We start from the raw sequence: 16,108 nt of genomic DNA, 5'->3' as shown, positions 1-16,108 counted from the left end.
TTACATAATGGCATAGAGAGGACACTTATAAAGTTTGTGAACGATACCAAATTGGGAGGGATTGAAAGTGCTTTGGAGGATAGGATTAAAATTCAAAATGATCTGGACAAACTGGAGAAATGGTCTGAAGTAAATAAGATAAAATTCAATAAGGACAAATTACACCCGGAGGAATTCTGCGCCAAAAAATAAAAAATTCTGCCCACAATGTTTGAAAATTCTGCAAAATTCTGCATATCTTATTTGTCAAAATAACACAATATAATCATGCCAGTTTCAATTATTTTGGTAATTTATTTCAAGATATCTGTCAGTATGTATAGACCAAAAAAAAAAAAAAAAAAAGAAGAAGAAGAAAAAAAAGAAAAGATTCTGGCAAAGTTGTTTTTGACAGATTCCTTACTAGGCATATTCATACAGAACTTTGTAAAAAGAACAGGAGTACTTGTGGCACCTTAGAGACTAACAAATTTATTAGAGCATAAGCTTTCGTGGGCTACAACCCACTTCTTCGGATGCAGTGGGTTGTAGCCCACGAAAGCTTATGCTCTAATAAATTTGTTAGTCTCTAAGGTGCCACAAGTACTCCTGTTCTTTTTGCGGATACAGACTAACACGGCTGCTACTCTGAAACAGAACTTTGTGTAATTCATTTATATTACAATACAGAACTGTAATTCCTGCACCTGTCAGAAGCAGGGCAAAGGCTTGGGGAGTCAGGGGTAACGGAGGACCTCAGGGAGAGAGAAGGAACCTAGGAGTGAAACTGGAGAGTGTTGGGTGTGGGTGGGAGGTTTTTCTTCATGGGGGGTGGGATTGTTAGGGTATTGGGAAGCCTCCCCCATGCAGACTCTGGATGACCCCAACCCTCTCCCATTCAGTCAGGCACATCTGCCCCATCCCCAAACCCCTCATCCCCACGGGTCTCTGCAGCCTCCCTCCCCACTCCCCAGGCTCAACGCTGTCACCCAACTAGCTCCTGAGCCCATGTGCCAGTCTGTCCTCCCTACAAGTCATTCTGAATCCCAGTCTGTGACCCCCCAGCAGCCCTGTGTGCCCCACTCTGTCCTAAACTGGCTCCACGGGCAAGGTGCTGCTCATGGGGGAATTCTGCATCACTGGCCATAGAATTTAGTATTTTCCCGCATAAAATACATTTTGCCTCAGAAGTGCTGCAATTCTGACTTTTGCACACCAGAGGCCGCTGTGGCACTATAACAGCAGGCATAAAGCAGCTGGCTGTTCTGGTATCACAGCGGCCTCTGGTGGGAAAAAGGCAGAACTGCAGCACTTCTTAGGAAAATGTTTTTTATGTGGGTAAATACAAAATTATGCGAGAATTTCCCCAGGAGTAACAAATGCAAAGTGCTCCACTTAGGAAAGAACCATCAGTTGCACACATAGAAGATGGAAATGACTGCCTAGGAAGGAGTACTGCAGAAAGGGTTTTGGAGGTCATAATGGATCACAAGCTAAATATGATTGAACAGTGTAACACTGTTGCTATTAGCAGGAGTGTTTTAAGCAAGGCACAAGAAGTAATTCTTCTGCTCTACTCTGCACTGATTAGGACTCAATTGGAATATTTTGTCCAGTTCTGGGTGCCACATTTCAGGAAAGATGTGGTCAAATTGGAGAAAGTCCAGAGAAGAGCAACAAACATGATTAAAGATCTAGAAAACATGACCTATGAGGAAAGATTGAAAAAATGGGTTTGTTTAGTCTGGAGAAGAGAAGACTGAGAGGGGACATGATAACAGTTTTCAAGTACATAAAAGGTTGTTTCAAGGAGGAGGGTGAACAAATTTTCTCCTTAATCTCTGAGGATAGGACAAAAAGCCGTGGGCTTAAATTGCAGCAAGGGAGGTTTAGTTTGGACGTTAGGAAAAACTTCCTAACTGTCCGGGTAGTTAATCACTAGAATAAATTGCTTAGGGAGGTTGTGGAATATCCATCATTGGAGATTTTTAAGAGCAGGTTACACAACGACCTGTCAGGAATGGTCTAGGTAATACTTAATCTTGCCATGATTGCATGGAACTTGACTAATGACCTCTCGAGGTACTTTCCAGTCCTATGATTCAGACACCTTCTCACACATCTGAAGTGTAACCACATCACCTCAGTCCTTAAATATCTCCATTGGCTCCCTGTTTATAGAAGAATGTGGTTACAATTCACCCTATATTTCAAAATCCTTCCATGCGCTGTCTGCAACTTTTCTGGATCACACAGGTGACTTTCCACAAATGTTTTAGAGAGATTAGAGACAATTTGAGAAACTCACCAGGACTTTCCCAGGGAATTGATTGCTGACCCTGAGGTTAATCTGATAAACCTTGATCTGTACAGGAGCGGTATTGTTCTCCTGGAAGTAGACTTTAAAGTCCACCAGTCCCTCTGCCTTCTCGCACAGAGCCGTGAGCTGGTAGTGTCAGGTGCCCTTGGAAGTCGTATCTCTGTCCATCAAAGGTGGCATAGCACAGATTCCTTGTCACAGAGCAGATGGCATAGCTGGAAGGGTAACAGCCCCGTACGCCATTCACTAGCCCGCATCTCTCTGAATGTTTGCATGTAGCACCCACACATTCGACTTGTCTAGTGGCTGCATTGCACATGCACCATGTCCCACATGCCTCTTCGATCCAGAAGCTCTCATTGGGGGCATGGGGCACCCTTTAAACTGGCACCCACAGTTGCCCTGTGGGATGCATTTGCCCTGGCTCAGCACAAAACCATCCTTACACTGGCAGCTTTCCACGCAGGGGTCTTGGCAGCTGCTGGGGACTGACTGGTCCACACACGTGGCTGGGCAGGCTGTTCCACAGAGCTGGTACTGGCTGTTCTCCAGGGGGCACTCCATGGCTGGAGAGTGAAGGACCCACAGATTTAGCAGCAAGTTCTCTCCATGAAAAAGCAGAATTTAAAATAGACAGAAAGGGACATCTCTAATGGGGCACAGAGAGCTCTCCAATCCCACTCACCTCAAGAAGAGTCAATGATGCTCATCACATTGCAGGAGGTGCCTGGCACCCTAAAGGATCAGGCCCATAAAGGGATGATTGACTTAAAAATTGGCATCAACTTATCTCAGACTCCCATGTGTCATCGGCAGATGTTATATATTCACAGTGAGAGCCACCTTAGAAATACCATAGACAGACAGGCAGAGATACTGTAGGTACAGTACAACCAAGAGTCCTCATATCCCAACCACTGCTCAAAGCACTAGGCCACACTCCCTCCTAAGGAGAAGAATAGAATGCAGGAGTGCTGACCCCCAGACCCGTTTATATAATGTTGGCATTCAAATCTGTACTCACGGCATCTGGCCAGCTGCCTCCATTCTCCAATCCTGACCCCCTCCAGCTGGCAGGCGTCCACGTAGGCCTTCAGGACCTCACACAGGGCCTTCCTGTAGTCGTCGTTGTGGCACAGATCGTACATGCAGTTGTCCAAGTAGACTGTAGGATCCACCTTGATGTGGCACTGGCTGAAGGGCCCATCTGAGACCTTGGTTATCAGGCCGCACGAGGCCTCCTCCTTGTACTTTCTGGCTATGCTGGGGGCACAGGGTCTGCAACCTCCAATGCAATTGTGCCAGCAAAACTGATCCTCATCTTCCACTTCCCAGTTTTGCTCCTGGAGTATGGCACTGGGATCCTGATCCTCGGCTGGGGTCCAGAAGTCATCGGAAGGGTCCCCATTATAATTGCTGCACAGACCGCACAGGCTCTCAGAGAAGTCATTAGGGACGGTGACCCTCAGGTGTTTGTTCCAGTCGTAGGACACTCTGAGGTTGAAGTTGGTGTGGAGGACGAGGGAGGTGTCGCTCTGATAGAGCCGAAGGGCCCCATTGTTGAGGGAGATGGGTAAGTGGGCCCTGGTGTTATTCACCTTCATGGTGAGAAAGAAAGGGCAAAGGTCACAATCGACGGCACTAGTCATTTACATTTCATTCTGACCTCTGCTCAGATTAGCAATGGGCCCCATCCAAAATTTTCAGTGAATCTGGTCCCAAATCGGAGCCAGAAATAGTTTATAGCATCATGTTAGATAGAACTGGCTGGAGAAAAGTAATTCTTTATGGTGGAGGATTTCAATATTTCGAAAATTGGTTCCGTCCCAATTTAGAATAAATCTAATCAATTGCAAAATTTTCTCTGAAGGGAAATGGAGACCCGGCTCTGAGGCAATCCTGCTGGCAAGATGCCAAAGAGCCAGGTCAGCAAGCTGGGAGAAAACCCGGTGGGTTTTGGAATTTGCATGGTTTCCATCAGAACATCATTGAAATTGGACCATCTCTTCAAAGCCTTTTGATTGTCACAAATTGGCAAATACTGAAGAAAAACTATTTCATTGGGATTTCAAAAGGACTAAGACTAGGAATTGGTGAGGCCAACCATGGGGGAGGGGGGCGGCTCTGGTTAGAGCCTTTAGGGAGCCACCCCTGTGGGGGAGGGGTCTATGGTATTGCCAATCTCAAGAGATCAAAAATTGTGAGTCAGACCCTAAATCTCATGAAATCGGCCCCAAGAAATAAAGAGCTTCTTTTAAAAGGACTGCACTGTGAATTGCGGCCTGTCTTTTGATGTTAGAACTCTCCCGCCCACCTCAGTGCGTGTCTGTGACAATTCATGTTGCCCACTCTCCTAAGGGAAGGGGATTTTGGTCCCTGTTGCAGGAGCTGTCACCCCCACATTTGCCTGTCCCCTGTGCAGTAATTAATCCTGTCCCCCAGTTCCCCCTTCTATTCTCTCTGCACCCATTCCCCCCATCAGTTCAGCCACCTCAGTAACCCCCCATTGCCCACCCTCCATCGGTCCAGCCCCCCCACCCCACCCCAGCCCACATCCCCATCAGTCCAACACCCCCAGTTCAGCTCCCCATTCTCCACCCCAGCAGTACAGCTCCCCTCAGTTCAGCACCCCAGCCCCCACCTCCATCAATCCCCCGTCAGTTCAGCCCCAGCCTCCGCCCCAGCAATCCCAGACTCCCACCTGCTCAACTCAGCCCCCCACAGCCTCTCCTCTGCTCCTCCTGGGATTTTTCACCCCTCTCCCTCCCGTCCCAGGGAGGCCTGCAATGGGTTGGGAGCAGCTCCTGGGGCTCCTCACCCCCATTTGCCCCTTCCCAGGGTGGGTGCTGTGGGTGGGGGAGGAGCATAGGAGCTGTCCCATCCCGTTGCTCATGGGACAGGGGAAGGGAGGGAGCGGCACCACCCTGGGCAGCTGGACTCTTTGCTCCCCCAATCAGAGCGGTGAGCAGAGAGGAGCGACTTTGCTGGCTCCCAGCGGGGCTGGACTTCACCAGGGGCCTGGAGCTTCTCGCGCCATCACCAGACAAGCCCCAGCCCCCCGGCAAAACCCCGGCACTTGTGAAAAAAACACAAGACTGGCAATGCTGGGCCTGTGTCAGCTGGAGCCATTAGGGAACAGCTCCTGAGGGAGAGGGGGCTGCATTGGTTAGAGCCATTAGGGAGCGGCCCCTGTGGGGGAGGGAGCTGCGTCCATTGGAGCCGTTAGGGAGCAGCTCCTGTGGGGGAGGGGGCTGCGTCGGTTGGAGCCGTTATCGAGCGGCTCCTGTGGGGGAGGGGGCCACGCTGGTTAGAGCCATTAGGGAGCGGCTCCTGTGGGGGACGGGGCTGTGTTGGTTGGAGCTGTTAGTGAGCAACTCTTGCGGGGGGGGGGGGGAAGCCATGTCGGTTAGAGCCATTGGGGTGCAGCTCCTGTGGGGAGGGGGCCATGTTAGTTAATAATCACACTTACTATCTACCACAGCCAGAAAAATCTCATCTTACTGTGAGCACTGATTTAGCTGAATTCTCTGTCAATCTTGATATTGAATGGCAGGAATTCACCAATCACCTATTAAAAGGTAAAGAGGTAACACAGTTCCTAGAACAAACAAAAGGGAATGTGGGAAACCGAACCATCCATATTATGAATACAAACAGGGATATGTTAAGAATTGCCACTGCAGAGAGACAGATAACAGCTTACCATTGGTATGACATATTTTCCAGATGGTCCCCCACAACTACTGTAATGTTACATCCCCTACTATTGCCTTATTCCCTGAATAAGATCCTGCTGGTTTTCATTTTCTAAGTATAACAGCATGACTGCCTTCCCAGGGCTGGGGAGAGAACCGAAGAGTCCTGACTCCCAGCTCCCTGCTCCAACCCCTAGACTCCACTGCCCTTGCAGGGACACGGTTCATGGAACAAGCCTTGCACCATTAGTGCCTTTCGCCTTTCTACAGAGATTCATGTATTGCCATTGGCAAGTGACAACGGTCTGATCCAACATGGCTGATGAGAGCAGGGCATGGAGGAAGCGAACGGATAGGATTTAATACCCCAGCAGGGGGCAGTACCTTGTAATATATCCCCTTTTTGAAGCACCCTCAGATCTGCAGAGGCATGCAGCCCTGGCCATCAAAGAGGAAGCCATCATCGCACTGGCAGCCTTCGGCGCCGGTGTCTGGGCACTTCCTGGCATCGGTGATCCTGGCACAGGTGGTGGTGCAGAGGTCGGCGCACAGCTTGTAGTGACTGTTGGCCGGGCAGCTCAGAGCTAAAGCAGAGAGAGAAGTAATTGATGGCTGGAGAGATCTCACCCCACACCTTAGAGGGACAGACATGAAGGAGAGGAGAATCTAACAGGGACGAGAGGATCAGGTCACCTTTATAACGGAACATGAAGTTGTTGGTTCCCACCCAAAGGAGTCTCTCAAGAAGCCCAGCGGCCTGGAATGAGATACCTAGATACCTGCAGAGGGAGGGGAGCGAGTGGGACAGGCCCTTGTGCTACACCAGCATCACGGCACTTACTGCAGAAGGAGGTGCTCCTCCAGGGCTGGACGGTGACCCGGAACTCCTGGCAGGCTGTCACGTAGCTGTGGATGCTCTGGCACAGGACCTGGGAGTCCCCATTGCCCAGGCACAGATCATACAGACAGCTGTTGAAATACACAGTGGGGCTGACTGTGCTGTGGCAGGTGGCGAAGGGGCCATCGGGCACCATGAGCAACCCGCAGTATTTGCGCTGTTTGAAGAAGTCCTTCTTCATCTCCTTGCAGACCAGACAGCTGTTCCTGGTGCATCCATCCTCACAGGCCACCCCCGGGATCGGGACTTTCCGGGCAGAACTGAACGCTGCCACGTTAGGGGCCGCCCTTCCATCGGGGAGCAGGAACTCGTCGTCCCAACGCCCGTTGTGGTTCCCGCAAGGCCGCACGTCTGGCCCTGGTAGTTCCCTGGGATGGTGACTCTGGCGTGGTAAACCAGGTCATAGCTCACAGTGAGGCCGAAGTCTGTTTGCACCAGCACGTTTCCACCATGCTGATATGCTTGGAGCTGCCCATCGGTCACGACCACAGGGAGGTTGTGAGACGCCCCGTCCACATGGAAGAGACGGAGCATTCCCTGTGAGTCGGGGGAGTGGATGCTGTAGGGGTGGGTTATGGGCACAAGATAGGGTCTCAGTGACACCTGGGCAAATCTGTAGTGACTCCACTGAACTCAATTATGTTATGGTCACTTCTGATTTCACTGACCCCAAGGTAAATCCAGGGTCACCTCTTCCAGTGTAATGGCATCAGGGCCTGATTCTGATATCAGTTCCCTGGGCTTACTCTGCAATCATCCACTGAGCGCAATGAGCTGAGGGCAGGATTCCGATCTCACTTGTCCCAGAGAAAATCCAGAGCGATTCTGCTTTCTTCAGCGGGATGCCTCTGGATTGGCCCTGGTGCCAATAAGGTCAGGATCAGAACCTGAGTGTCTGACCCCTCCTGCCTGCGCGCTCCTAATGAGTGACCCAGGAGACAAGTGCTCCTTGCATTGCCACATCAGTGGGGCTGCCCCATTGCAGGGTTCAGCCCCCTGGGAACATCTTGAGCAGGACTTACCATGACAAGCCCCTTCCTGTTCTGCAGCAGGGTGAGCGTGAGCCCGTAGACCTCCACGGACACCAGCTTGGTGACAGACATCTTCCCATTGCCCCAGGGCACATTCTCCACCTTCACGGCAAAGAATGTCAGGTTCCCGGTGTTGGTGCAGGTCTTGGCCAGGATGTAGGTGCAGGTGCCTTGGAAATCGAAGGCGACCCCATCGAAGGAGAGGTAGTGGGGGTCTCCGGCTGCGGAGCATGTTGCGGATCCGACAGGCTGGCATTTCCGGATGCCATCCCATCCTGGAGCCCTCACCCCTTCTGCATCCCACCCCCCTGACCCAGCCTGGAGCCCCTTCCAGTGCCCCAAAGCCCTCATCCCTGCCCGTACCCCCTCCTGCACCCCAACCCCCTGCAAGGGTGGGGGAGAGGGAGGGAGGGGGAATGGAGTGAGCCGGGCAGGGCGTTGGAGTAGGGGTGGGGCAGGGGTGTTCGGTTTTCTGCTATTAGAAAGTTGACAACCCTAGCTGTGGGGATGTGTGGGGGGCAGACTCACTCTCCAGCCTGCTCCACCACACCAGGGCCGGGATTAAGGTTTTAGTGCTGGGGTGCTGCTGCAGGTGGTTGGTGCCCCCTCAGTAGCTTAGTATAGTTCACCCATTGAATTGGGAGGCTTCCTCCACCCCCGGTTATTTTCCTAAAGAAGCATTGATTTTTAGTAATTGATATTCATTAAAATGTGTTCAATTGCAACTAAATATAGCTTTACCCCAAGTTTGCTGGTGCTCTTTGCTAAGCAGGTGGATCCACATTTAGTTAAGCAATTATATAGCTTAACATACAGTTCTTCAAATTCTTAAAGTTTACATTTTTTATTGTTTGAAAATGGGGAATTATGCATTTCTTATTTACTTGATTTAACTTTTATTGTGATTGATTTGTGTCAAACTCTGGAGATCGGAATTCAAATAAAAAGGCACAAACTCAGCATTTAAACGTTTTTTAAGCAGTTAAATAAAACCACCTTACGTGCACTGGATAAATAAGAAAAGTTTGACAGTATGTTTAGCATTTAAAACTAATTTATTAAACAAAGTATAACTTTAGTGAATTGAACTGATTGTTTCTGGTCACCATGGCAAGATTTTAGAGCTAGTAGATCTCATTCTCTTACATCTACTTTTTATTCATAGTCTGCAAGAAGAAAACAAGCTTTTCTGCTTTTTCAGCTCCCAATCGGTTTAATGAATGAACGACTCATTCAGATGAATTAGTTAATAAACTGAAAATAGGGAAAAAAATTCTCTCAGCAGTAGCTTCTTCTGCATGTGCAGTCCAAAGCTGGTTCAGCATGTCAGTAAACTCTGGTTTCAAGACCTTAGCCAGTGACTTCCACCAGTTCAGACTTTCATTAAAACTTCAGCAGTGAACATACTGTTCCTTTTTAAAAAAAATTTAATTTAAATTATTTTAATAGACTATAGTAAGTTTGGCCTTAATACAGGTTGTAATAATTTCAAATTTATTTTTAAATAGGTTTATTTTTGAAAATAATTCTGTATCCAATTTAAATGAGACTTTTTTTTAATCATTGATTTTTATCCACCCTGATCCGAAGTGAGGTCTTTAGCTTGGGTCCTTCTGAACCAGTTCAGTCCGTAACTTCTCAATATGGGCAGGAAGCCACAGGCATTGGCAGCAGTTACCCCGATTCAGCTACTTTCCCACAATGCAGTGCTTCACATCTGGAAATTAGCCAGAAGCGCCTTCTCCTAGTAACAGAGCTGGACCCTCTGGGGTAGGTGTTTCAGGAATCCCAGCATGCACTGATGCTACCATGGCTGAGCTGTGGTGTACAGATGTGCTGAGGTGTTACGAAGACAGGCGAGAACCAACCAGCCATTTTGTGTCCTCTGTCCTAGCAGATGGGTTCCTCGCCTTCTGCAGACCCCTTTGTCGCTCAGCCATATCAGCTGAACAGTTTGAGAACAGTCTTTTAATGTGACTGGTGTAACCACACACAGCGTTCTAGATTGCTTTGCCTGGAATCAGCTTTCCCACTGCTAACTCATTTCTTAAAAGCACTGAGCACTCGTGGGAAAAGCTACGAGGAAAGAAATGGGGTGGAATAACCTCCTTACTAACTAGTTCATATCTGCCAGCAGCACAGCATAACAGAACCCATTCCTTAAACCCTGCAACAAACCCCTCCATCCCCCGGCCAGCTGTGATTGGGCTGGCTTGGCTATTGGACATAGGGGCATGTAGCTTCCTTTTGCAATGGGGAGACCTCTTGTTGTATTTGAACTGAATCCCATTTAATCAGCTCTTCTCCTTACCGTGCTCTCTGCTCTGAGGCTGGTTCTTGGGGCTGCCCTTCCCCCCCTTCTCCACACCAGCAGCCTGTTCTGGCTCTCACTTGTATTCCCACCTCCAAGTGCTCTCAGCTTCTCACTGTCTCCCCTTTCTCTGCAGAGCCCTACAAAGACCGTGCTCAGTTCACAGCCACGGGGATTCGTTTCACTTCGGTGACTCGGAAGGACATGGGGAAGTACATCTGCGAGGTCCTCTGGACTGGGAGCGGGGGCATTGGCCGACTAAATAAGTCAGAAGTTGACCTCATCGTCCAAGGTACTATTGCCTTTCTGTAATTACAACTTGGGACCGGTTGCCATGGCTAAAGTTCCAGGCCTTCTAGTCTCGGAGAGAGGGGGCCCCTGGGGGCATGTTGCTAACTGTGGGCAAGGAGTGTGTTTTCATAGAGTTTAAGATTCGAAGGAAGCACTATGAACTTCTAACCTGCGTGGCACAGACCGGGGAACCTCCCCACTGACTCCTGCCGCAAGGAGGGTATTATTTTTCCCTACTAAGAGTCCAATGGCTTATTTGAACAATGTTGCTCTCCGCACACCACGGCATCATCAGTGGATAGCAAACTAGCCTGAGGTCACTGAAACAAGACTCTTTCCACATTGGACTTAGACTGTAGGGAAGCCTCAATCGTCTAAACCTGGTTCTCTGAAATTCTCACCCATGTCCCCTGACCACGGACCTGCAGGGCCAGAGCGGCGCATGAATGGAGCTTTAGGGCCTTCCTGAGAGCAGCGTCAGTCCTGCTGGAATAGAGCCATGGAATAAGGCTGCTTTGGGCAGTGGCAAGTATCCTGTAATCCAGTCAGGCTAGCCAGGTTCGAAGGGGGGCCCTGGGGAAAGCCTAATGCCCAGATTATCCAATGGTTTCAAAAGCCTCCAGTTCTGTTGGCTCCGCATCTTCAGAACCGTTAAACACAACTGGTTCTCGAGGACTGCCTCGCACAGGTAAATGCATAGCCCATTATGTGGCAAAGAAGAAACAATCCTAGCTACATGGGGGCACTGTTATTTCTGTAACACGCACTCAGGAAGTCTGACACTGTAACTGTTCCCCCTGCTGACGTGGGCAAGTCCATGCTTATCTTGCATTACATGCGAATGGCATTTAAGCAGAGATCCCCTTCATACAGATGTGCTGTCAATCCACTTTTTCACACCTTGAAGACTCACTGTCAGCACCAATCTGAACCTTGGGTGTATTGTCTGCAGAAACCAATGGAGACTGTCCTCACCCCAGAAATGGTCCCTTCATGGCTGGGCTGAGGTCCCTGGCAAAAGATTAGGGGGGGAAGATTGCACTACTTTTACAGTGCCTGTTCTGTGGCCGTACCCAGAGCCTCACTCACAAATGCTGTCAGTCTAGCACCTTTCACCAGCGCTGCGAAATCAGTCACCGAATGGGAGCCCAGTGTTGGACCAAACTCTGTTTCCTTCCTTCAGGATTGCAGCAGTTTTGGTCAAACATTTTGTTTCGACAAGTTGCTCCATCAAAGTGGGAGGGACACTGGTTTCACCCACACGGCCAGCATCGCACCTTTCACCTGTCAGCAGGGTGGCTACTGCCAGCAGCAGGGCTCGTAGTCAAAGCGTTAATTTCTGGTCATGACACTTCTCCCCATGTGCACTTGCCATTTATGTTGAACGCCGGGCACCTGATTCTGTCTCCCTGCTCTTCGTACAGTCGTTTGCACCAGAACACCGAGAGCTGCTCTGATTTAGTTGCATTCCACACCCATTTTATTGTGGTGTAAATGACTGCCCAGGGAGCAGGGCAATGGAAGAGCCAGCCCAGTGAGTGCCATTAATCCTCTCTTGAATTAAAGGGCAGCTGGTGCAGAACCCACGCAAGGAACTGCTGCTCTCTGTGGAATGTGTCCCAGGAGATCCAGACAATAGTGTGGCTGGATTTTAAAGAAAAGTCCACTCCTATTTGCAGTTGTGCTGACATGAGTATAATCAAGCTTCAGGGCAGCACAGGATCTCTGCATGGGTCAGGAAGGAACCGCTTTTCACTCCTTCCCCATCGCAATTAAAGGTGCGTTGTCGGGGAATGACAGTTACACTGGCCTGAGCTCTGGAACGTCACTGATCAGCCCTGGAGCAGTGCCAAGAAAGCCCTGTCAATGGAAGGGGGCCCAGCCACTGACTTAGTTCACGAGTCAACGGACTATCAAGCTAGACATGGATGCTGCTTACCACTTACTTCACTTAAAATGAGCTGGCCATTTGTTTGCCTTCATGTCACTTAGCCGGTCCTCTATTAACCCATGACTGACTGGATTAGACTAAACGCAATTTAACAAATGCAGATGACCGCGTCTTGGGTGTGTTTAGGGCAGGGGGTCACAGCGGTGGGTTCAAGGGTCATCTGTAACATGTGCCTCTTTGCCTTGTGCTGACATGCATGGAAACAGATGGCTCTCCACCTCCTACCTGCCAATGCTACAGGTACGACGTCCTTATGACCTCCAACCCCAAGATCAACGAGAAATTCAGGAACTCCTGCTACGCGATCGACACCAAGACAGGAGTGCTGGTATGCACGGGGCAGGGGGCTGCTTGACTCGTGGGGAGTTTACGCCTCTGTCTATGCCTCCCTCACGCCTTCTTTCCCACTCCAGATGAATGAGCCCGTAACCAGCTTCGACACGGGGGATTATTTTTGCGAGGCTCAGAACAACGTTGGGACCACTCAGAAATCGGAAGCCATCCACTTGGACGCCAGTAAGGAAATGGGGACTTGCAGAGCCTGCGTGTGGGTGGGTGGTTGCGTGCGCACGTCCGCACTGGGCTCTTTGGAAGTCACTTGCAAGCTTACAATAGCCGGTGGTGTTACTGCCCCTTCCCCGGCCTCCTGCAACTACTCCCTGTACTGGCTGCGATAGATTAAAGATTGGACAGTGCCCAAGCGTCTTGATGGGAAAACAGGCATGTGCTTTGCTGCAAGGGCTGGGGAGAGCCTGGAACCAGAAGCCCATTGGGCTGCCCTGCTAAAAGAGCAACCTTCGCAGAGAATGGAGTCTCCTGAGAGCCGACAAGTGGTTTTTGGCGTATCCTGCCTCCTACGTGACCTCCGGAGCTGGGCCTCGGTACAGACCCGGAGGAGGCTCCTGCCCTAGCCTAGTGCACTCTGGGATTGGGAGTGACTGAAGTTGGGGATAGGTGTGTTTGCTGGGCCCAGTTCCGATGACAAGCATTCCAACCCTCCCCTCCTCTGAAAAGCTACCGTGCCGTCAGCCCCCGTTCCCTGGAGCTGCCCTCTTCCTCTTGCACTCAGCCCCTCCCATGACCCTAGATGCTGAACTGGTTGAGTTAAAGCTGAGACTGTAACTCGACCTATTCAAACTGAGCTGAAGGCTTTAGACTGTCTACATTGGTGCCAAATGGGGTTTTCAGTTGGGGTTAAACTCAATAGGGAAAACAGTGGGTTTTTTTCCTATCTACACAGCATCCGTCCTGGTATAACTCTGCTGTGAGGCGGTGCGGGAGTGGGGATGTGATTTTTATTTTTACAGATAGTCATTCTGGCACAATCCCAGTTGTGGATGCAGTTATACTGGTGTGAGGGTGCCTCAGACTGGGGTGACTTATTCCCTTTCCTGTACTGACATCATTAAACTGGGACAACTCTTGTGTGTAGACAGAGCCCCTTGGCTAGACAAGGGCTACACTACAGCATGACCTGCTGATGTGACTGTGGAGGTGGTAAGCTACATCCACACTGGGTGGGGTTTCAAATCGGCTGAGCTACCCCCGTGCCTTTTTTAAACCTTTCCCCCTCGTCTAGACAAAGCTGCAGGTGCTAGAGCAATGCTGGGAGATCTCCCCCCAATAAGCCTCAGTACTGGACTCGGCCGTGTCTACAGGTCCAGGGCCAGCAGTGGGGAAAATTCACTTCCATGCTCTGTATCCAGGTCTCTTTCTCTCTCTCTCTCTCTCTCTGTGCCCTTGAATACAGCCCGCAGCAGTCAGAGTTTACAGTGTGTGAACGAGAGCAGAATTTGGCGTGCACCCCCCCCCCCCCCGGTGTCTTGCACAGCCTGAACCCTGCTCCAGCATGTCAGGAGCAAATGAATCCTGTGTCTGGAAAATCAATGGTTAAAGGAATAACCCGGCTCTGCTGTTGCCTTATAGGGGCCGGATTTTGCCCATGAGTGACTCCTACTAAAGACAAGGGGCCTGATTCTTGTGTCAGTTCAGGGCACCTGCACCTCACTGGCCCAGCAAGGGTACCCGGTCTGACTTGCAGCTCCCCCGGTTGTCATCTCTCTAGGGTGGAGACATGGGTCTCTCTCCTTGCTGGCTGGGGTCTCTCCAGGCTGCTGCAGCTCCCTGCCTTCCCTGTGTTGGGTTAGTCTGCCCAAGCAGGCCTGCTGGCTTTCCCCTCAGAGACTAATAACAGTGGAATTGCTACAATTATAAGTTACCGCATGGTTCTTCAGTGCTTAATTTGTAATGAAATGCCAGGGCTCATAGGCGCTGACTCCGTGGGTGCTCTGGGGCTGGAGCATCCATGGTGAAAAACTAGCGGGTGGTTAGCACCCACTGGCAGCCAAGCTCTCCTCGCCTCCTCCTCCCCTGAGTGCACTGTGTCCCCACTCCTCTGCCTACCTCCCAGCGCTTCCTGCTGCCTAACAGCTGTTTGGCGGTGCTTTGGACTCTCCGGGAGGGAGGGGGCGGAGCGGGGAGGAGGCGGAGAAAAGGCAGAGTGGGGACTTGGGGGAAGGGGGTGGAATGGGGGCGGGGACTTTGGGGAAGGGGGTGGGGTGAGGGTGGTGTAGGGGTGGGCCGGGGCCAGGGCAGGGGGCAGGTCGAACACCCACCTGGCAAAGGGGAAGTTGGCTCAAGCAATTTTTTTTTTTTACTTTCATAACTCATGAGGCAAGCCCGGAGATGCCGGGGCTCTGAACTGCCAGGCCCGGAGATGCCGGGGCTCAGCCCTGGCAAGCCCTGGTGCTAATTAGGCACTGCAGTTCTTCCTACATGAGCCTATTAATTTTTGAGGCAAAAGTGTTGCAGAGAAAACATATGAAAAAACTATTAAAAAACCTAAACGCCTGCTAATAAGCTTACCAGAGATCACCCCCTCCAATGTAGGCTTTGGTAGGAGCAGCCCTTCCCAGCCCCGCCCAGAGGTTTCCCTGCGGTGTCAAGTTCATCCCACTCTCTGTTCAGAAGAGAACACTGAGAGTCACTCCTTTATCCAGTTGGGTTCTTTGAAGTGACTTTGAACAGATAATCCACCAGACAACACGATCTCTGCTCCAAGTGCAGCTTCTAAAGCAGTGGTTCCCAAACTGGGGTTTGTGAACCCCTGGGGGTTCGCGAAATGTTACAGGGGGTTCTCGGGGGGGGGGGAAATACCCTAATGGCAGGCAGAGCTGTCCCCGGGGATCCCGAGCAGCACAGGGCCAGTAGCCCGGAGCCCCTGGACTTCCAAGACCTAAGTAGATAAAGCAAGCATATCTATCACACTGAGGAGATTTAAACTTCAAGACTCCTTATAAGAAATGGAAAGGGAAGTGGATATTTTTTGCTGTTTTTTTAAATTAAATAGGCAGCTAGTATTGTTTTTAAAATTATTATGAAGAACAAGTTTAAGCTTTGTTGTAACATGCGTTGTTTGCCTGGACTGCTCAAGACCTGAATGCTTGTGTAGGAGGAACTCTTTGAGTTGGCTTCTTAAATACAGTACCTTCCTGCTGTTTCACATCTGATGCTCCTTGATGAAACATAGGAGCCTTGTCTTATAACAGGCTTATTCAAAGTGATACAAGCTATGAAAGTGAGATCTTGAAAGAGTGTTGCTGTTTTCATAATGTAATAAACATGCTGTAATG

General features: G+C 50.2%; 1 protein-coding gene across 1 annotated transcript in view; it reads left to right on the top strand.

Annotated features, from left to right (window-relative positions):
• LOC135892785 (junctional adhesion molecule A-like) overlaps window positions 1–16,108 on the top strand; it is an 89,451-nt gene that overhangs the window by 68,522 nt on the left and 4,821 nt on the right. Inside the window, exons 4-6 of the mRNA XM_065420584.1 lie at window positions 10,371–10,526; window positions 12,683–12,804; window positions 12,890–12,992. Coding sequence (XP_065276656.1) covers window positions 10,371–10,526; window positions 12,683–12,804; window positions 12,890–12,992 — 381 coding nt within the window. The remainder of the gene's footprint in view (window positions 1–10,370; window positions 10,527–12,682; window positions 12,805–12,889; window positions 12,993–16,108) is intronic.

The sequence above is a fragment of the Emys orbicularis genome, chromosome 20 (assembly GCF_028017835.1).
Source record: "Emys orbicularis isolate rEmyOrb1 chromosome 20, rEmyOrb1.hap1, whole genome shotgun sequence".
Lineage (NCBI taxonomy): Eukaryota > Metazoa > Chordata > Testudines > Emydidae > Emys > Emys orbicularis.
Note: the sequence above shows the minus strand (reverse complement) of the source record. Positions and strands in the feature narration are given on the sequence as shown.